The sequence below is a fragment of the Oncorhynchus masou genome, chromosome 24 (genome assembly GCF_036934945.1).
Source record: "Oncorhynchus masou masou isolate Uvic2021 chromosome 24, UVic_Omas_1.1, whole genome shotgun sequence".
Taxonomy (NCBI): Eukaryota; Metazoa; Chordata; class Actinopteri; order Salmoniformes; family Salmonidae; genus Oncorhynchus; species Oncorhynchus masou.
The window spans coordinates 86,230,970-86,253,325 of NC_088235.1; the positions used below are offsets into that span (position 1 = coordinate 86,230,970).

The 22,356-nt window shown below is 41.1% G+C and overlaps 3 protein-coding genes across 6 annotated transcripts in view; all 3 read right to left on the reverse strand.

Moving 5' to 3' along the window:
- LOC135512903 (tyrosine-protein kinase ABL2-like) overlaps positions 1–5,198 on the reverse strand; it is a 37,576-nt gene extending 32,378 nt beyond the window's left edge. For 2 of the 3 annotated variants that reach the window (XM_064935398.1, XM_064935400.1), the window contains exon 1: positions 4,561–5,198. In XM_064935398.1, coding sequence (XP_064791470.1) covers positions 4,561–4,771 — 211 coding nt within the window. In that variant the 5' untranslated portion in view covers positions 4,772–5,198. Of the gene's footprint in view, positions 1–2,669; positions 4,073–4,560 lie in introns of those variants that run through there. The other variant, XM_064935399.1, reaches the window with a different exon arrangement.
- Positions 5,199–6,111: 913 nt separating this feature from the next.
- Positions 6,112–14,321, reverse strand: soat1 (sterol O-acyltransferase 1). 2 transcript variants are annotated; one of them, XM_064935403.1, is made up of 16 exons: positions 14,107–14,321; positions 13,279–13,415; positions 12,335–12,393; positions 11,108–11,229; positions 10,922–10,984; positions 10,667–10,774; positions 10,291–10,573; positions 10,100–10,178; positions 9,897–9,990; positions 9,729–9,774; positions 9,499–9,628; positions 9,225–9,322; positions 8,971–9,069; positions 8,637–8,772; positions 8,380–8,525; positions 6,112–8,222 (listed from the first exon to the last, which is right to left on the reverse strand). In XM_064935403.1, exons 2-16 carry the CDS (start codon positions 13,412–13,414, stop codon positions 8,148–8,150), a joined length of 1,674 nt encoding a protein of 557 aa, XP_064791475.1. In that variant the 5' UTR covers position 13,415; positions 14,107–14,321; the 3' UTR covers positions 6,112–8,147. The 2 variants fall into 2 exon arrangements, with proteins under 2 accessions (XP_064791475.1, XP_064791474.1); XM_064935402.1 differs by having other exon boundaries at positions 11,108–11,256; positions 14,107–14,320.
- A 2,345-nt stretch (positions 14,322–16,666) lies between these two features.
- On the reverse strand, positions 16,667–22,344 carry LOC135511736 (collagen alpha-1(I) chain-like). The gene is made up of 16 exons (XM_064933214.1): positions 22,300–22,344; positions 22,144–22,197; positions 21,985–22,038; positions 21,799–21,852; positions 21,634–21,687; positions 21,466–21,519; positions 21,326–21,379; positions 21,148–21,201; positions 21,014–21,031; positions 20,869–20,931; positions 20,666–20,740; positions 18,512–18,656; positions 18,251–18,357; positions 17,957–18,037; positions 17,661–17,870; positions 16,667–17,432 (listed from the first exon to the last, which is right to left on the reverse strand). The coding sequence occupies exons 2-16, from the start codon at positions 22,144–22,146 to the stop codon at positions 17,283–17,285; spliced, it is 1,176 nt and encodes a 391-aa protein (XP_064789286.1). The 5' UTR covers positions 22,147–22,197; positions 22,300–22,344; the 3' UTR covers positions 16,667–17,282.
- Positions 22,345–22,356: the final 12 nt, after the last annotated feature.

Below are 22,356 nucleotides of genomic sequence, written 5' to 3' on the forward strand. Positions count from 1 at the left end.
TTCGAACTGCTGAAATTACTATGAACATTCAGGCCTGGCTGAAGAGGATTACACTGACTTCAGTGGGTCTATTCATGTTCCTGTGATAATACACTGAGCTTGACGAGATTACTTTCCCATTGCTTCCATATGGAGGGCTTGGCCACCCAAATAGCCCTGCACAAGGCAACGTATCAAAGGCTTCCGATAGCACCCAGGTTAGCCACTCGCTTCATTCTCTTTGAAATGGGGCAAATTATCCCAGTCTATTGAAAGAGAAATTGGCCCTCTCTGTGGCTGAGCTTCTTGGTCTCACCCCCACTGCTCAACACAAGAGAGCATGGAGGCGGCCCTGGCTGCACCACATTAAAGGCCAGATTAAGGCCGACTCTGGTGTGTGATTAAACAGGAGAAGAAGAAGAGGGAGGACGGAGAGGATTATCCCGGGTATAAGCAGTGCTCAATTTCAACTCCACTAAGATGACACAGAGAGGCAGATGAGAAGACAGGGAGTGAAGATGAAGGATTTGAGCTGAGCTTTGGGCACAGAGAGAACCAAGTAGTCTGGGATGAGAGTGATAGTGGATAGAGACTCAGTCCCGCTGAGGGAATAGGATCCAAGCCAGGAGCTCGGATCTCTGGATAAGCACTGATAGAGCAGTCAGACACAACCCAGGCCAAGTGCTGGCACCCAGTCAACACTGAACTGGTTTTGCGTTTCAAATCAGACATCTTCACTAAGCAGCCCAATAGACCAGTCTCCCACTTGGAAAACCAACAGCAACATGACATACTGTATCTGGACCTATATGATTTAGGTCAGCAATTCTCAACTGGTGAGTCAAGACCCAAATTTGGTTCACGGTAGTTTAAGTGGGTCCTGGATGTCAGTTTTTTTCTTTTTATGTTTTTTTCTTTTATACAAACGTATACATAAACACACACATACATACACTCCAGCCTGAACACAAGACTTACATTTGTTAATAAATTAATCTCTGAAAAAAAATGTCTTCAATCACAGTATTTTCATTATAGAGCTAACAGCAGCGCTATTTTGGTTGATTTTGTGTCCAAAGTCAGTGAATTTATTAACATTCTTCATCAAGAATATGGGCACCATTGTATTATTGTCAATGAGAGGTGGGAATGTTGTTAACTTGTTATAACTGATACATTTACTATCAATATAGCAATAAAAATAGCTTGCAGATTGTAATTTGGTGATTCTTTTTCCACAATGCGAATATTTCCTCGCGACCGAGACAACCTGGTTCGATTTTGTTCCCAAGCAAAACCAGTTGAAAACCACTGATCTTGGTTTTACAAGAAAGACAGTAAACAACTTGACCTTATGTAGGGTAAACAAAGTCCCAATATGATATATATATGTGGGAGTATGTAAGCTCCGGTGGGACAGTTATCATTTGCAACAGCAGCAACATCAACTTTGACCATTTCCTTAGGTTATTTTAATAAGAGTAGAATGAGTTCCACTGGGAAGGGGAAAATGAGCCAGGATTACATGCTGTCTTTAGTCTCCAGCCTCATGCTTTCACCAGTCAGGCACAGTGAGGAGCAAGAGGAAGAATGAATAATTAATGAAGCAATAGTACAGAGTGTACTATATTACCAGAACATAGTCCGCCACAATAATCAATGCGCTTCATGGCATGCATAAGCATAGTACATACCCTGGTAACCATGCAAATAAACACAACTACCCAGCATTTATAGGGATGAAAATTACGCGACGGAGCTCCTTCTAGTGGCTGAACGATGCAACTTGGGGTGACCTGCTGGGTGGGGGAGAGGATCCAGTCACCCAGATAAGCCACCAAAAGACGATTACTTCAACACATCATGTTTACATTTGTTAAAATCTTACAGTTGCCTCAAAGTCAATTGGCAGTACTGAGGCTTATTTTGGTTGTAGGGGCCTTTGCACATATAGAAAAGAGGATTTGTCTAATTCAATTTCATTCCTAATGCAAATCAGTTTATGTATCAGGGATAATGGGCAGATCACCCATCCACTGTCCTGCCTACCCTGGAATTCATTCCATTTTATGAAGTTAGGTGGAGGGAGAACATGTAGAGCAGAGATGTCAAATACAAGTGGCCCATTTCCTAATCAAGTATATGAAACCTGCTCTTGACCGCTCAACCTGCTGAATTGCTTATGGGCTTGATAGCCAAATCAGCACTTCTGTGAATTTTGCAAACAAGAGAGCCCAAGGCAGAGCAAAATGAAAGACCATAGTTCCACACAAGCCATTAAACAATTGAAGAATTCTAAGTTCACTTGATCGGAAGAGCATTACACTGGATAAGCACTCTAAACTCATGATGTGGTTAGGGGGAATGTGAACCTTCTTTCACTGAGGCTACATATTACATATCAAAGATACCGTTCCTTTCGGCTTTAAAATGCCACTGAGTTACGTAGGGTTTAGTTTTCATAACGCTGCAAAGAAACGTATTCTAAGATCCGGAGACAATGAATAAATAAAGAAATACCAAAATGGCATCGTGACCCAACAGGGATGCGCCGAGTCACCTAGGGGGACAGTGACATGCAGAGGCCATTGATTTAGAAAACTTGTCTGTCCCCACCGTGAATCCCTTCAGGAAAAAAGACACGTACACAGGCATAACCCATACAAACATGGACACCAGTACACACTTACCACACACACACCTCGAAAAGGTCACAGACTGAGATACACATCTGAAATAGCCACAGTATCAAAACATGATTACGAAGTCATTGCATTTTCATTTGGTAAAAACTGCACTGTACACCTAGGCCTTTCACCATTGACAAACCACACAAAAGATCAACTATTCAACAGTGGCAATCACAAATGGCAAAATGGAAGAAGGATCTCAAATCATCTTGCTCAGCAAAGAAAGGAGGAAATGTGCTTTGTTGCAAAATAACTTTGTTAAAACAGCCTTGGTGTGTGGTCACATAACTCAGCCAGATGTGCAGGGCTCAAATTCTATGAACAGACAAAACCATGTTCGACATTGACACACTGCTAATTTACTCACATGGTCCAATGACTTCACAACACATTGATATTACCCAACAGTGGCACTGGCAGGTAATAACTGCATCATATAGCCTAGACTTACATTAGAATTGATTCTGCTAGGTCATGGAGAGAGTTGCACAAACAAATGCTTTCATACTTCAAAATATAATGGAAGGTTTTACAAGGTTAACAGCCTTCCAACAACTTGGCTATGCAACCAGCTATAAAAAAGGACACTTGACATTTTAAAAAACAGATAGTGTGCACTTTTCAGGTTTGCGTTTCCAGCTGAAGAGTTTAATTGTGGAGATGTGACAGGTATCTCTTTGCCCCAGTGCAGAGCGATGAAAAAAACAACTATTGGATAGGCCGTACAATCTTGCGATTCACATCACATCTGATTTCATACGAGACTTTGACTGACCTTCCCTTAGGCAAGCAGAAGCTCAATGGAAGCAGTAGACTGGATAGTTGTTACAATCATGGATGGATATTATAGCTTTGTCATGCAAAGAATAATAACATCCCCCCTCAACATAACGCTTCCCTAATGGTCATACAGAACCTAATAGCATACATACACAACAGCAATTCATTCTAGCTCAGAGCTGACCAAATGCAATAATGGTTTCCCTGCAGGGAGATCCTTAATGATTGCCTTCTCTTGACCAAATCGTGAGTGCCAATGACACATAACAGGCCTAGACAGCAGCACAATGAGAGTGCATCTATCCAGTTTGACCCTCAGAGCCCACTGAGTGTGTCACTGGGGCACTAGATCATTTGACCACAGTGAGTCTTTCAGTACCTTACAATGTCTATGAAAATGAGAGTATCCTCAAAGAATGTTGGATTACAGTCAGTTACACAAACATAATTCAAAAAATTACTTTGAGCTGCAATTGTCTGCTGAGTATGTTGTAACCGAGCATGTGTAAACCTCTTCAGGCTGAAATGTGAGACTGTTGTGGCTGCCATAGTGAGTTAATGGAGTGGAATTGCCACTGCATCCCCTTGTGGCAGAGATCATTGTTTAACAAGAATCTCTCAGTGGCAGGAGAAGTGAACAGTCCCTTTGCTGCTTGCAGCTGTGTAGTCCTGAAACGGCTCTTTCTTCATCACTCTGTTTGGGATCAGAATAACAACCCCAATCCTCGTTAGTAGCACTGACTGCACTGTTACCTGCCCATGCCAGACAGCTGCATGAAGAAAAAAACACAACCATTAGGCTACTTGTGGGACATGTCAAGCTGTCATTGTCACTTCACGCTTGTGCTCTTCAACTTCATTGTCTGATAATGTACGAGAACATATTAGAAACCAAGAAAACTAGCAAACATATGCTGGCTAACCGTACAACTAGAGCTGGAACTGATGGCAATTGGTTGTATTTCCGCTAACGCGTCGTTGACGAGCAGTGTTGATTAGTAGAAGTAAATTGGCTGGTTATCTAGCCAATTAAAAATCACAGTTTGACTACTATTGCACAAACCAATTGATTAAATAAACTATTGGTGTAATACCATGTGGCTATTCCTACCTGAATGCTGGGTGAATATATTAATTGCTGGGTCCGGCACGTTAACGGCAGCAACCCTGCCTGGCGGTGTTCCAGTGCTAACGTTACTGACTTCCCGGGGTCTCCTCCCGGCATTTCCCCTGTTCCCCTTCCCCGGGTGTTGCTGCTGTTGTTGTGGCGGTGGCAGCCCTGTCGAATTCCCCTCACCAACGCGGCCTACCTGTTGTCCCATCCCCGCAGTTCAGTGTAAAGATGTTCGGGACGAAGCTATCCAACCCTGCACACTCCCAGTTCACATCCCCCAATTATGGAGCGGCCTGTTCAGAAGTCTTCCTCAACCCGTCTCCTAGCTAGCTAGCTTGACGTTAGCTGTTAGCTATATCGTTGTGAAACCCACCCACCTTGCCTCAAACAATAAAGCAAAAGTCTGATAAATCACTGAAAACAACTCTCTGCCAACGGTCCGTGGGATCTCGAGACAGTAATATTCGGTCCCCCACGTCCGAATTTCTATGAAATATGGAGCCTTTCAGGGTCGTTTCGCCGTGCTCCGGCCACTGCGCGCCCCCTCTGCCGCCGCCATCTTTACCACAGAATAGAGCTTGCTATTTCGCAAAGAAGGGGGGGTTCACCCTTCACCAAACTCCATTCCCATCCCTGTCCCCAACATAACTAGGACCTCCGAGCCACTAGGCGGACAGCTTGAGGACTAACCATAGACCCCCTGTCGAGATTCGCTAGACCAACTACTATCATGATTGCATTGTTCACAACTTTTATGTATGAAGTAAGACCTCTGGAAAAAAGAAACGTTCAACGTTAGAATATACACTCTTGAAATACTGTCATAACATTGACCAAATGTTATTTGCGTGAAAGCCATTTCTACCAAAGAACACTTAAAAAGACAACCTATGGCTGTTTTCTTTTGGCAGTGACAGTTCGGCTCCATACCACTGACTTGACAGCTAATGTTTCATGCCTCTGTATGTCCTCCTCCCCCCTATTCCTAGTGTACATACATACTGGTCTGATTTCATGGATAGGATCCCACATCTGTGATTTGATCTGACTACATTTTATATTAAATCAAATCAAATTGTATTTGTCACATGCGCCGAATACAACTGGTATATATATACCTTACCGTGAAATGCTTACAAGCCCTTAACAATGCAGTTTTAAGAAAATAGAGCTAAGAAAATATTGACTAAATAAATTTTTAAAAATAAAAGTAACAATAAAAGAACAATAACGAGGCTATATACAGGGGGTAACGGTACAGGTTGGTTGAGGTCATTTGTATGTGTAAGTAGGGGTAAAGTGACTATGCATAGATAATTAACAGCGAGTAGCAGCAGTGTAAAAACAAAAGGGTGGCCATTTGATTAATAAATATTAACAATAAACCTTATGACAAAAAAACATTTAGCAAAATCCATTCAAATTTGTATTGTCATGACATTGTGAAATGTACAATATTCTATATGGAAAAACCCGAACTGTTCTTTTTAAAGTAAAAAATTGCTGCAGTCTCAATTCTAACCCAGGGTTTGGTTTAAAGACCAAAAATATAGATTTATAGCTTTATTTTCAACCTGACATATACCTAATGCACTGTAATGGTAAATATTATACAACATATCTCATATAATACCAAATAAATGCTTCAAACACTAGAACTCCATAAATGTATCAAGCAAAATAGAGGAATGTCAATCTCTGTTCAAAAATAGAAATATCTGAACAAAAGTATCACTCATTTTCTAAATGATCAAAGGAGCATCATAATAATCTCAAAAGTGGGCTCGAAATAACCACTGAAATACGACCACAAATAGTAAACAGTCTCCCAATTACAATACAGGCTGAAGTAGTCTTGCAACAAAATCTCGATAGGATATATATAAACACACACATTCACACACCGTTTCTCTATATAAACAATGTTTTGTTAACGGTCCTTCTTAAATAATTACTTATGAGTAAAATAGATTGTCATGAGAAACAAGTGGGAATTCAAAAATGTTACATTACAGCGCCATCCGGTGGTTTAAATTATCACCATACATGGTTTGAGTCAAAAACAAAAACTGTTCCATAGAGAGACAATTACAAAATGACAAGTCAGACTCATGGATTGAAGCTGAAATTGAATCCCTAATTTTCAGCATTAATGGCAACAGTTAGTGTAATGATGTCATTTCTGCCAAAAGCAAATAATGCACTAGTGTATATTTAGGCATTGGCACTAATCAAGTAAATAAACAATACATGCCATTATCAGTATGACTGATGCAACATCGGAGCAACCAGCTGTAACAGCAGTGCAGTTTCCACCAACTCAAGGCCAGGTGTGGAATTTCTGATTGGTATAGGAACACTTTCAATATTGCTTTTGAATAAATACATATTCTTAATAAACATTCATCTTTGTGTAAGGCTTCACATCTGACAAAACATTCATAGCAGTAAACACAGAGCAAACTTATCTCCATTTTGTTTAATAATCTAACATCTCCATAAGGGTCGGGCTCACTTCAGAATTGAAATGGAGAATGCCTCAAATTCCAATTTAAATGTTGAATTTAAATAGTGAACAGCAAACAAAATTGCAATTCAAACTTGACTGAAAGGAAATGTAATCGAGTTGAGAAATTCAAATGCCTCTATTCTATACAAATATACATATTGGACATGAAACATGTCATTATATACATGCATATAGAATTGTTAAAACAATTGATTTTCAGGACAAACTGAATGATCAAGGGAAACAAAACCTGTATGTGAATATTCAAAGTTATTGTATTTCATTAAATTGATTACATTTTGTTCAATGAGGAAAATACATTTCCCAGAATGCATTAGTGTAACCCTGCAGTTGACCCTGAGGACTTCAAAAAGAAGCCAAACAAATGAAAGGGTTGGCAAAAATATAATTGGCTATTCTAAGCACCAAAGTTATAAACATTATTTCTAGAGAAAAGTTATTATTTGGTGTCTGGAACTGTGAGATTCAATGAAACTCATGTTGTATGATGAGTGAAATTTCCTTGAGTTACTTTCTGTCACACAAACTCTACATCCCGTGGAGTGCAGCAAATTCAACTCATGAGTTGCATGGGAGTTAATGTTCGCTAAGAGGTTAACTTTTGGGAAAAGCAGCAATTTTACAATTTACCATATTGGCATTGAAAGTGCATTTCAAATGCAAGAGTATGGTAATTGTATCCAGGCTGGAAATAAAATTATAAATAAAAAATAATATTTTATATATATATATATATATATATTTATTCGGTTCACATTTCTGTGCTCTGTTACCCTGATTTCCAATGGGTTTGTCATGAAACTAAAAGGATAAATAAGGCATCTTTGTGAATGACAGAGGCCATTATAGGTCTCACTCACTCCATGCCCTTTCAAAGGAATAACACAGTCTCTCAATATCAGTCAGAATGACAAGTGTAACACAAAAAAAATTAAGTCAAACAAAAAGTAAAAAGGCTTGAAAGAAACAGGAGGTTGTGCTCTTCCTAAACACATTCAATAGATTGGCGAGTGTTGTCGGTTCAGTAGTTCAATGTGATGTCAGTTACAGCCCCTCAAGAGTCGACTGCTGGGTTGGTCTGGAGGTGACAGCTCCAGGAACGCGGCTTCAGCAGCTCTAGGAAAGAGGGCTAAAAACAAGACAAAAAAAAAAACATGGCACGTAAAGACTTAGTTGAATCTAAGGTTGCATCTCAATTGTTTTAAATATTTACTCTCCTTGATCTGAACAGCTATGAAATATGAGCCTAAAATGAATGTTTTTCCTAGATGTGCAGTGGTGTATACCTCCTGAAGGGGGCAGTAGCGCTGTGCATACCACTCCTGGGAGTAGAGGCAGATGATGACCCCCTGACCGAGGAACAGAGCAGTCCACATGATCACGTTCCAAATTGGGCCTTTTCTCCGGTCATGAAGAATGAAGTTAAACATCACTGCCAGATGAACAGCACAGTAAAGAAGATAAGCAGTTAGGATTGGGAGTCAGAAAAAACCTTCAGTTTTTAGATTGTGTCTGTTGTATTGTAATGAAGGTAAGGTCTTACTTCCGAAGCACATGAAGAGGCAGAAGAGGACTGGGTAGAAGAAGCCGAAGCAGATCGCCAAGATGTACTCATGCACTACTGCAGACATAGTGAAGACCAATAACATGCCTGCCGCCCTAAATCTCTTCTTCGACATCTGTCAGGGAGTGGAGTAGGGGAAAAAAAAAACAGACAGACCAGACAGTTAAGACGGGCATGGACAAAATTAAATCAAAGCTGCTCAACTGGCTTGCTTGTTTAAGATTAGAGTTACACAGCAATGGGAGGGATACTTCATAAGTATTGTAAAAACAGAGAGATTAACATTAATGCCAAGTGCAACAATAACACTCACCCAGAGGAAGTCACAGTACACATAGTAATACAGCCAGTCGTGTACCACCACATTCCAGGTGCGGTAGTAATTGGCAAAGGATGTGGAGTTCCACCAATCCTGTGAAGCAAATCAATATATATTTTTTTTTAAAGAACACAGCAAAGAGCTGATTGAGGCAGTGTAGTGAACACTGTGGTACTACTGCGCTGTAGATCTAGTCAGTGATTGACTAAAAGAGTAATATGGCCGAGGAAAGGCATTTGCCTGTGTACCTTGTAAAACATCCTGTCAGCAAACCGCAGCATCTCAGCAAAGGCATTGAGCCAGCAGTGCAGGAAGGCAAAAAAGGCCAAGAAGAGAACCAGAACTCCTAGAGAGAGACACACAGATGACATATGATTTCCTTCCATTCATTCAAATATTTTTGTAGTGAGTTAACAGAATCATCCAGACAGAGTGATCCAGAAGACAATATAGTGAACATGCAGGAGGAATACTGTGGTGCCGATGACAAGCTGCAAGTGAGGATGTGTTGACTGGAGTTACCTGGCAGGATAGAGTTGAACACACACAGGACCATGGCCCGCAGGTCAAACAGTTGCTGGCTGATGCTGCGGAACTGTGGGATGCAGAGGCGCACAAACACATAGTAGGCATAGAAGAGACATCCTAGAACCTGAAAGACGAGAGAGAGAGAGAAACTACATAAATGAACTGATCTCCTGGACAAGGTCTTCAACTATGCTCAGGTATTCATTTAGATTCTCAAATCATACCTGTAATAACTTAGAGGCCACATAACTCCACCTGATGATGGGATTCCTGCAGAGGGAAACAAGAGTTTGAATGTTTACATAAAGGCAAATAGCGCTCTTGCAGCTGAGTATAACATGCAAGAGGTATGTTAATTTAAACTAGGTCTTATGTCATTCCACTCTGCTTACCTGGGATATTTATCTCTGTAAATAAGGGTGGGAGCAAAGAGGAAGTAGATATAGTGGCTCAGCTGTGGGATGAGTGGAGAGACTGGGGAGGAGCCTGGAGAATAAAAAATAAATAGAAAAGGGAACAGAATACATCTACAGACAAAAACAGAATGTAAGCTAGTGTATATAAATGATTCATAAAAAAAAACAAAGTTGCTTACTGGATTTGTCTTTTGCCAAAGCCAGAACTTTGGGGACATTCTCCCTGATATAGGAGTGTGCCTTCATCATCAAGCGCACCTGCAGGGAGACAGCACATGTTGTCAACCAATCACAATGCATGTCCATCAGTAGACTGAACATCAATAAAACAGAACATGTCATGCCCCGGGCGGGCCTGCATTTGGAGTACCTGTTCCAGGATGATGATGAAGCAGGATGCAGGGGGAAAGCTGTTCTTCACCACCACAAAGGTAGGCAGGAAGCCTAGGCCCAGGCCCTGGTAGAGCAGGAAGAGAGCGCCCAGTAGAAGAGACCACAGGGTCCCATGGCGGGACTCATGGTAGTGAGAGGCCCAGGTGTGGAACAGGCTGTAGGGCACCACCAGCACTGAAAGGAACATGCAGATCCAGGTAATCACCACCAGGGGGAACTGTCCAAATACATAGACCAGCAGGTCAAAGTCGAGCACCAATCTGGGGAAGAGGGGGGAATGAAGAGTCAATACACAAGTGGTAGTTTATATTTAAAGAGAGAGAGATCAGTAAAGAGCCAGTGTTACACCTCACCTGCCTTCATCGATGAAGTCAACCACCAGGGTGCTGAGGATGAAGAGGATCAGCAGGGCAATGAACATGTGGTAGATGGTCCGGATGTGGTTCACTTCAAACAGCTCACTGTGAAACAAGAGACATAGACCATGATAAACATAAACAATACGGCACCAGCAACATTTCAGTTTAAGCACAATGTATATAGTGTTCGATGAGGGAGCTTTTTGTCAAAAGTAGTCACACACAGTCTATTATTAACTCGTCACTTACTCTAACAAGGACCTCCGGAACACAAACTGTTTGCCTTGGCCCTGGGATGACCCTTGGAGATGCCTAATATAATAAAAATCATTGACAAAATATTAGTTAAATAGATGTTGACCTCTGACATAGTAAGAGAGTAGGTCAGAAAGGAGAAGGGTGGAAGGCAAAAGGGAGCAGTGAGGGGCTCAATACCTGAGCTTACTCCTCTCTTTATCGGACAGAGGAGGGGAGAAGACAGCAGGGACAGGAGCAGGCTCCAGGCTGGCCGATTCCTCTATCAGACTGTCCATGAACTCCAACACCTGGGAGTCAAACTGTCTCATCAGGTCAAACTTCAAGTGCTGTAAACCAGATACACATCCACAATCAGCAAGTCATAGGGTTCAGTTAAATGAAAAGGATGGTTGCGAATTTTTATTTAAATCCATATCATAAAGACAAATATTAAATTGACAAACATTATGTCAGAACGGAAAGTAACCATTTGTAGCTGGAGATAATGATGACCCTTTAAAAATATATATATTTTAATGATGACCTCATGTCCAGAAAGACTGTAGTGACTGTTCTGTCTATTTGCACAGTAGAGGTTAGTTGACCTTTATACTGAACAAACTGCCCTTAAAAGATCACTTTAAGAAAACAATAATCCTCTTCCTCATTCTCTCTTCCTCTTACATTGTGTGAAAATAAAGGCACTCTCTGGGTTTGTACAGTAAAGACAGGACATGTTAATTTCACCCATCTATTATAATGCGATAAGATGTGAATAACACTTCATAGTTCAGCCAATTACACCATACATCAATACATGTTTCAAGTGGCCCTCTTCAGTTTGCACTTCCCAATTAATTGTGAAACTTTCGTTTGGACACTCAGTCACCGAGGTTGACCCCTACAATGCATTTCAGTAATTTCCTCACTGGTATGCAATACCCATGGACTCAAATCAGACAAGGGTTTGGACGTCATAAAAGCAGAACTGAATCTTGCTGTATCTTTCCATTCTCCAGGCATGAAAGTGGGAAAGATGGAGATTAGAATAGCATTGCTCACTGCTAGTTGTTAGCTCTTTTTCTAATGCACAAATAATGACAGGATTTGAAAACAAACAGTCAAGGCAAAGCAGCTCACCAGGTTAAAATAACGTTACAGCTCACATACGCTTAAGGAAAATATTGAATCAGTCTAGTAGGGATTTGGCAGTGCACAAAACACAAACTATATATGATTAGGCACATCCACAAACAGTGACAGAACTAAGAGGAGTTTGTTGAATCATTGGGACTCAAACAATGGACAGGTGACTTGTGAGAACAGATAACATTGTTTGGAGGATTTGACATCAGAACTCAGAATCTAATCACAGGCTCAGAACAAATTTGACCTGTTGACAACACATTCTGATTGAAGTCTCACCTCTGCTTTCCTCTTCAGTTGGAGTTTCTTGCTGATGAGTTGCTCCACTTCCATTTTTCCTAAAATAGATGGACAAAATGTATTTTACGCAAAGCAATAAAGCGTGGATCAGGCTTTCGTATTCATTCAGTTCCAAAGTCTACCAGTGCCAGTGAGGAATATGAATCCTAAATGACTTCAGGACCAATACAGTTGCCAGGTTACCCAAGAGGAAGAGGAGGATTAATATAGGCCTACTATGAGTGAACAATAACATGTTAAATATTTACATAAATGCCTAAATCAATATAGCGGGCGGACAATTGGCCATTATTCCCCATGGGAAATAATAAGCAGTCTCAGGGAACCTTAAGGACAAGCTAGCTGGGGTGTGGTTAAATCCATTTTTGTCTTCAAACAGGATCAAATGAGTAGTACGCTACCATGTAGCCTTTAGACCGGATATAGTTCTACAGATAACAGCAGACCTTTGAATGCTGTTGAAAAATTATTTTATAAGAAATGTAAAAACTTTAATGAACTGGGCAACAGGACAGGTCAGGGAAGTTCCATGAGGCGCTTGGTCATTTGAGAGTCATTGAAGACTGGTCTTGAGAAACAAATGTAACCACGATAAAGACATGACTAGTGAGAAACACCTGCTGAGGTTGAAGGAAGTGCCACTGTACAACCATTCAAACACACCCATGACTGAATGACTGTACTTGGGGTTAATCCAGGTTATCTTCACTCAGAATTTAAACAGGTCTGACCATTGACTATGTGGAAATAAAACAATGACATTTGAGAGCTCAACCCATGACGTAAGAATTGCACCATCTATATCCTGATAATGTCACCCCACATAGATAATTCTTACTCATAAGCATAAACACTTTCCAACTGTTCAACCACCTGTGTTGCATTTAGCTCTGACACCTGTTAATCAAGCTCCATTCTCGCACCATTACTGTGGATCTCTCCATTGCAAGGGTTCTCTCCATTGCTGCCCTCTCCACCCATACCATCCAGGTTTGAAATGGTGGGCATCTTAGGTAAAGCGCTGCGGCAGCGCAGGACACTGTCATCCCCACTCTCCATCCTGTAAGAGAACAAAATGTTGGGTATGTATACACACATCATATTCACCTGACAAGCTAGATGGAGCTCCACACAATAGTTAAAACAATTCAACTTCCTAGTCTTAAAAAACATGATAACGCCAAAATGTGAAGACATCAGTGGCCATTGAATGCATTTTTCAATTAATGTATACCTAACTATCAATGGGCTTAAAAACAGTGGAAGACAAGCGATGATCTATTTGCTTACTTGCTTGATTGCTAACTGACCTGATTGGAACTGAAAGACCTGGTCTGTCAAAAACTTAGTTGAGGGTCAGCGGACGGTTGTGATTTTCTGAGCATGCCTTACTAGCTGGCAGCAGTCAGAGATTTGTACAGAGCCAATAATATAATAATGTTCGAACCATCATGGATAAATTACTGGCTTGCGCCAGTGATCACAGTGTGCCAGGTATTCAACAACAAGCTATGCTATGCTATGTAGCTAGTGCCCTGGACATACGTCACAAACGTGCTACAATCGAGCTGATTAAGTCACAAAAATATTTGTTTTTAATGGGAGTTCAAATTCTGTGGTTCCATCGCTCGAGAAAACGTCAGTCAAGCGCGAGCTAACTAGCAGAGCTTGTCTGTCAAGTTCGGCGTTTGGTGTTTTTTTTGGTGAGCGAGATAAGGAATTGGCTAGCAAGCTATATTGATGCTACTCACCCTTCACTGAGCCGTGTCTTGAAATGAAATCCCCGTGTTAATCTGTTACTTTCAATTTATCACATGCTCATCTCTTCAATGTTGAAAAAACGTGATGCGATGATGTCTCTTCTTTTTCTACGCCACCACCCCGCCTCTAAATGACGAGAGGGTCTGTCCCAAATCAATCATCTATAGTCACTCCGCCTATTAGTTTCCCTCTCCAGACCAGTATGCTGGCTGCAACCTAGTCTCAGAGCATTTCACATTATGCTGTAAGTAAATCCGAGCCACTCCATTTTTTTTATTACCTTTATTTTACTAGGCAAGTCAGTTAAGAACAAATTCTTATTTTCAATGACGGCCTAGGAACAGTGGGTTAACTGCCTGTTCAGGGGCAGAATGACAAATTTGTACCTTGTCAGCTTGGGGGTTTGAACTTGAAACCTTTCGTTTCCTAGTCCAATGCTCTAACCACTAGGCTACACTGCCGCCCCATTTAGTGTGATATGTTAAATTTCGTATGGTGTGTATTAATTTGTGGATGTCCGTCATCCATTTCATATGATATATGAATTACAAATTTGTATGATATGTTATGAATTGCAATTAGTACAATATGCTACGAATTTGAAAAACGTATATGTAAAAAATTCCAATTTGTTGTGGCTAATGTTAGCTAGGTTGCTAGGTTAAGGTTAGGGGAAGGGTTAGCAAACACGCTAAGTAATTGCTAAAATGCTAACGTTTTCCATATCGAGATTCGAATATGCAACATTTGGGATGCTAGATGTTTGCATTATGCTACCATTTAGCCTTTAGACCAGATATAGTTCTACAGATAACAACCGACCTTTGAATGTTGTTGAAAAATAATTTTATAAGAAATGTAAAAACTTTGTAATGAACTGGGCAACAGGACAGATCTGGGAAGTTCCATGAGGTGCTTAGTCATTTGAGAGTCATTGAAGACTGGTCTTGAGAAACAAATGTAACCACTATAAAGACATGACTAGTGAGAAACACCTGCTGGGGTTTAAGCAAGTGCCACTGTACAACCATTCAAACACACCCATGACTGAATGACTGTACCGAATGACTGTACCATGATGGTTTGAACATTATTATATTATTGGCTATGGACAAATCTCTGACTGCTGCCAGCAACCGTCCGCTGACCCTCAACTAACTTTTTGACAGACCAGGTCTTTCAGTTCCAATGAGGTCAGTTAGCAATCAAGCAAGTAAGCAAAGAGATAATAGCTTGTCTTCCACTGTTTTTATGCCCATTGATAGTTAGGTATACATTAATTGAAAAATGCATTCAGAATTTAAACAGGTTTGACCATTGACTATGTGGAAATAAAACAATGACATTTGAGAGCTCAACCCATGACCTAAGAATTGCACCATCTATATCCTGATAATGTCACCCCACATAGATCATTCTTACTCATAAGCATAAACACGTTCCAACTGTTCAACCACCTGTGTTGCATTTAGCTCTGACACCTGTTAATCAAGCTCCATTCTCACACCATTACTGTGGATCTCTCCATTGCAAGGGTTCTCTCCATTGCTGCCCTCTCCACCCATACCATCCAGGTTTGAAATGGTGGGCATCTTAGGTAAAGCGCTGCGGCAGCGCAGGGCACTGTCATCCCCAGCATACTAAAATGCTAAAGTTGTTCATGACGAGATTCGAACATGCAACCTTTGGGATGCTAGACGTTTGCGTTATATATCATTTTTGCCTTATGTAAGCTTCTGTCTTATGTAACCACACCAAATGTAACATATAATACTAATGTCAGTTTCCTGGATTTACGTTTACTATATTACGTTTCATCTATGAGACCACGCTGGTATAATGTTAAACATGTGCTATAGCATGGTGAATTAAATCTGTCTACATGGTTTTCGAGCAATTTGGGAAATTACTTTTTATTTTCCATGCCAAGTTGTCCATGTAAGAAACCTCAGTCAGAAGACACACTGATACTATCCTCCATAGCTTTAGGCAAAATGTCACCAAAGTTATGTTGACCATGGAAAATGGTGAGAGAGAACATTGATAACAGAATGTTAAACAACAGTCTTTGTAAACTACAGTATATAACATGTCAGAAATGTCCAGTTGATCAACTACTAGCCCATGTTAGGTCAATTAGGCTAATCAGCTATTTAAACCTTGTAGTTATCATGGCCAGATTGTGCCCATGGGGTCCTTGACCCCCAGGGGGACCACATTGATTTTGTTGACTCACTCAGGTATCATATGAACACAGGAGGCATAATGTGTAGAATTGCAGGAAATTCGTTTAAACTGCAGCCTAGGAAATGTGTGTGACCGGACCTTCTCAAATAGTAGTTGAGTACCCCTGGTCTAAAAGCATGGTAGGAGAGGATGAGTAATGGGGAAGTGACACCACAAGAGAGAACACATTCCTACACATAAGTCCTGAATGTATGAATGTGTAACCTACTGCACACTGTCTGTATGAACAACATTTTTACCCAGCATGGGTTTATTGTCCTGCAAATTATGTTCTGTAATAAATTCAGCAGCCTACTACAACAGTTTTCCATCATCTTAAGAAAACCATTTTATATAATTCATTGCACATATTTTGGTTAATTCCATTTGTGACAACAGGGTGTACTACTGTTTACTGCATTTGAGGTATAAACCATAAAATGTGTGCTCAAGTTATTGTAAAGTAATCTGAAGTAACATTTCAATTTATAACAATTTGAAGTTTAGACCATCCAGATATTGGTGTTCATCAAGACTTCAGGTATTAGTCGACAGGAATAAAAAACAAGACATCAAATAATAGCAAAGACATACTTACAAAATCTTAACAATTAAATACAACATCCACATGAATCTCATCTGAAGCATTATATATACACAGTACATCACTAAGAAATGAATCATTCAAAAAAATAGAAATGCAGGAGATGAACACAACAGCTTTATATTTTTCTTTATAAAAGACACGATAAGATTAACAAATAACTCTAAAACTACATTTTATTATATAGCTCTAGTTTTTATCACAATTACACAAATGCTACAGCGATCACACAACATGATGATATCTCTTTCTTTTGTCCTGAAGAGGAATTGCACCCAAATGTTCTTGACCCATACACTGGTCAGAGCGTGCTGCTTCTCTATGGATAAACTAAGGCTACAAAAAGCACAAAGGTCCCAGGACAGCTCTGAGGTCTGTGTCCCAGTGGTCTCCCCTTCCCTCCATACGAACATCCCTGAGGGGCAGCAGCTCCATGTCCCCTCTGTGGATTTCTGTGCTTCCCCTCACTCGTACCTCCACCTCCACCTGAGTGACAAACATGGGAAAACAAGCTGAAAATACCCGGCTTTCATTACAGTACACAACATTGTTCTCACATTGCAGTCGCCCTGTCGTCTTTGTATTGGTCATTACTGACATCAAGTGGCCAGGCCATGAATTACAATGGTTGTGTAGAATGAGTTGTTCTTTAGCTGACAAAACAACAAATGTACTTGGTGTGTATAAAGGGTTACATTGTTCTTTGGGTCTTACTTCACAACCATTCTTCGATACTGTCATATAGCTTGAACCAATCTCCCCACCAGAGTCTCCCAGAAAGTGAAGAACCCTGTTTGTTGCATTTTTCCTGATTTCTCTACTATTGTGGTTAAACGGGCAGGCGATGGTCAGGTGCTGAGAGGCAGAGTGGCTGTGTAACCGTAGAAATCGGAGCTGGACCACATCAAGACCAGCATACTCCGACTACAGTAGGAGGGGGAAATGATTTGGATCAGTTACAGTAATGTAGTTATAGATGAATTCTAAATGTAACATGCAGTATGTCTTACCTTATAGCCACCATCAAGCTGGCTAAACCACTGGATATACTTTTTTGACATGTTTTTTTCTGGTTCCCATTTTCCTATTATCTATAGAAAGATAAACCACAACATGCCTTTTCAAAATGAAAACGATACGTGTAAGTGAGAAATGGTGTGACCCATAATTGATGCTCACTAGAAAGCCTTCCTTAATATTCTGCTCAAGGGAGAGGCAAAGTTATAGATAAATCATTCATACTCAGATATTCTGTGCAACCACTTTCCCCAGTGTCCTGACTGATGCCAGGACCAGCTACTTACCTGTGACTGGACAGGAGGTATACAGGTCATCCCTCCTGCAGTGAAGTTACAGAAGACTTGCACGGCATCAAATGGGCAGCCCTGGTTAGGGTCCATGTAGAAGTGTCCTGGAAAGATCAGACTCTGTTAGTTTTACAAAACATATTACTGGACAAAGGACTCTAGCTGTAAAAAGGAGGTGAGGAGGTTGGCTTTCACTAGATCTGTTACCTACATCAGCTCAGTGGTCAGTGTAACTGCTACCTGCTGAGCTCTACTCACCATCCTGCAGGTGTGGACGAATCAGCCCCAGCTCGTGGCAGGTGGTTGCAGGGCTGTCTTTGCTGCCCTGAGGCCAGCTGATGGAGCTGCTTGGGTTCTGGTCAGGCAGTGAGGTAAGCGTTCTCCTGGTCATGGCCCGAGTTTGCTGGGAAAACAGGGCCATCCAAAAACCGACTCACAATAGGTTTAACTAATAAATAAAGACTGATGCATCATCAAATCACATTTTGTCTCATGCTTCGTAAACAACAGGTGCATCCTAACAGTGAAGTTATTACTTATGGACCCTTCCCAACGATGTAGAGAGAAAAAGAGAAATAATAGAAAAGTAAAATACATATTAATATATTTAATTATAAATACACAATGAGTAAAGATAACTTGGCTACATAAACAGGGTACCAGTACCGAGTCGATGTACAGGGGTACAAAGTAATTGAGGTAGATATGTACATATAACTAGGACTAAAGTGACAGATAATAAACAGTAGCAGCAGCGTATGTGATGAAACAAAGTTAGTGCAAAAAGGGTCAATGCAGAGAGACCAGGTAGCTATTTGGTTAACTATTTAATTAACTATTTATCAGTCTTATGGCTTCGGGGTAGAAGCTGTTCAGGGTCCTGTTGGTTCCAGACTTGGTGAATTGGTGCCGTTCAGTAGCATAGAAAACAGTCTATGACTTGGGTGGTTGGAGTCTTGGACAATTTTTTGCGCCTTCCTCTATACTGTCCCAGTGATGTACTGGACTGTACGCACTACCCTCTGTAGCGCCTTGTGGTCGGATGCCAAGCAGTTGCCTTACCCAGCGGTGATGCAGCCAGACAAGATGCTGTCAGTGGTGCAGCTGTTGAACTTTTTCAGGATCTGAGGGCCAATGCCAAATCTTTTAAGCCTTTGTGTTGGTGTGTGTGGACCATGATAGATCCTTAGTGATGTGGACACCGAGGAACTTGAAGCTCTCAACCTGCACCACTAAAGCCCCATCGATGTGAATGGGGACATGCTCTGCCCTCCCTTTCCTGTAGTCCACGATCAGCTCCTTTGTCTTGCTGACGTTGAGGGAAAGATTGATGTTCATCTGTGATCATGCCTACCACCATCGTGTCGTCGGCAAACTTAATGATGGTGTTGGAGTTGTGCACGGCCACGCAGTCGTGGGTGAACAGGGAGTACAGGAGGGGACTAAGCAAGCACGCACATGTGTTGAGGGTCAGTGTGGCGGATGTGTTGTTGCCTACCCCGTCAGAAAGTCCAGGATCAAGTTGCAGAGGAAGGTGTTCAGTCCCAGGCTCCTTAGCTTAGTGATGAGCTTGGAAGGCACTATGGTGTTGAACGCTGAGCTGTAGTCAATGAACAGCATTCTCATATAGGTGTTCCTTTTTGTCCAGGTGGGGAAGGGTAGTTTGGAGTGCAATAGAGATTGTGTCATGTGGATCCAGGGTGTCTGGGATGATGTTGTTGATGTGAGCCATGACCAGCCTTTAAAGTATTTAATGGTTCCATATGTGCTATGGTGCGATAGTCATTTAGGCAGGTTACCTTAGCGTTCTTTGGCACAGGGATTATGGTGGTCTGCTTCAAACATGTAAGTATTACAATCTGGGTCAGGGAGAGGTTGAAAATGTCAGTGAAGACACGTGCCAGCTGGTCAGTGCATGCTGTGAGTACGCATACTGGTAATCTGTCTGGCCCTGCGGCCTTGTGAATATGAACCTGTTTAAAGTTTCTACTCACATTGGCTATGGAGATTGTGATTACACAGTTGATCTTAGTCCTGTATTGACGCTTTGCCTGTTTGATATTTTGTTGGAGGGCATAGCAGGATTTTTACAAGCGTCCAGATTAGTGTCCTGCTCCTTGAAAGCGGCAGTTCTAGCGTTTTGCTCAGAACGGATGTTGCATGTAATCCCATGGTTGGGATATGTACATACGGTCACTCTGGGGACGACGTCGTCAATGCACTTATTAATGAAGTCGGTGACTGATGTGATAAACTCCTCAATGCCATCAGATGAATCCCAGAACAAGTTATGTGCAGGAGTGCAGGTTATGCAATTGTTTTGAGGAAACATTTAGTGTGGACTGTGGCGTATGATTCCTCCATTTTACAGTATAATAAAGAGGTATAGATTACAATAAATCGGGTACCAACTTTTTTGAATCCTCTTCTTTTACCAAGGGCTCCAGGTTGCCTGTTTCTTGGATGGCCAGGAGGACCTGGTTTTCCCTGTGACATAAATGGGGGCTTGCATTTACATGGGATCCATTATGTACTGTACTCTGCATTCTGGATGATTAAGTTACTGTTACTAATTTGTATCATAAGTCTATAATGAATAATATAATTCCACGTACTGGTTGTCCACGCACACCTTTCAGTCCCTTAACTCCAGGCATTCCTTGTATCCCCTTCATTCCCTGTGAAGAGCATGGTGAATTTAGATGGAAACCATGGAAATATGCCCAACAATAGACATTAGAATGCGAAATGGTTACTTACCCTATTTCCAAAGAGACCCTGTAAAATAAAACAAACACAATTTACCAAACAAGACTTCAAAATGTCAGAATTTTAGCAAACTTATACTGGAAGAGACTCTGAGAAGGTTTGTGAAATATGGACAAAATACATACAGGTAGACCAGGGAAGCCCTTTTTCCCAGGTGGACCACGAGGACCAATGTCTCCCTATAAATTACCAATACATTGACATAAACTGATAATACATTTGTGCTGATACTGTTGTGCAACATGTATCAGGATATAATTCCTTTAAAACAATTCATATGGAAAAGAGATACCACCAGCTAACCTGTATGCCTTTTGGGCCGAGCCGCCCTTTATTCCCCTGCAGTCCTGAATTCCCCTAAAAGAAAACAGACTGATGAGTCATCTGCTCTCTAAATATGAGGTGTGGTTCATTGATTTCCAAATACATTCCAAATGACCTACTTTGATTCCTCGTGGTCCAATATGTCCCTGCAGGCCTCTGCCGCCTTCCTGACCCTGAGAGATAACAGATATAAAGGAGCGATGATGTGACCACATAGAAAACTAATACTGTTGTTTTACTCTATAACATACTGTTGGTGTTATTGAGTGTTGAGACATATACAGCACCTTTGATCCATGCTGGCCAAACTTCCCCTTTGCTCCTCCAAACCCTGGAATACCCTATGCAAAATAGCAATATCAGAGTGCTCAGTTATCAAGCATAAGAAAAAATGTTTGAGAATATAGACAGGGATTTATAAACATTAACGTAAAGGTTTCACATGTATTTACCCTTGGCCCCATTGGCCCTTCAGGTCCTCGTTTTCCTTTTGATCCAAGATGACCCTTGACAAAACATTGGTGGAAGGTTCTGAATGTAAACCATGGCAAAATAAAGATGTTTGGCTAAATAGCTCTTGTTGTATTTCTATGTACATGCACTGTTGGATATCTCAATTAGTCAAACACAGGTCGTACCTTTGACCCTGGTGCTCCGTGACCACCACTCAATCCAGGTTGTCCACTTTGACCCTGTAACATTAATCATTAGAGTAGGGATGCATCAAGTTCCAACATACTGTGTACTTATACAGCCTTAAAAACACTATGCTTAAGTCAAGTCTATATTTCACTCACCATCTTCCCTGGTAGACCAGGCCTCCCAGGGGTTCCTCTGTAACCAATATCACCCTGGAGACAAATAGAATCAAAGGAAGATCTATTAGACAATATGTCCTGGGGCTACTGATTGACAAATATATACGTTATGCTTGGGAACCAGACAATGCTTACATTATCTCCTTCATTTCCTTCAACCCCCAGCAATCCATCCAAACCAGCAAGTCCCTG

Coding starts and splice junctions, on each gene's coding strand:
- LOC135511736 (XM_064933214.1), bottom strand. Junction 18,657..20,665: donor AAAGAAGAGGATTCAAAAAA/GTTGGTACCCGA, acceptor CTGTTTTCCCAG/CAAACTCGGGCCATGACCAG. Junction 18,358..18,511: donor TCGTCCACACCTGCAGGATG/GTGAGTAGAGCT, acceptor TGATCTTTCCAG/GACACTTCTACATGGACCCT.
- soat1 (XM_064935402.1), bottom strand. CDS start 13,414: ATGGAGAGTGGGGATGACAGTGTCCTGCGCTGCCGCAGCGCTTTACCT. Junction 11,257..12,334: donor AACTGAAGAGGAAAGCAGAG/GTGAGACTTCAA, acceptor TCTGGTTTACAG/CACTTGAAGTTTGACCTGAT. Junction 9,629..9,728: donor TGGCCTCTAAGTTATTACAG/GTATGATTTGAG, acceptor CTCGTCTTTCAG/GTTCTAGGATGTCTCTTCTA.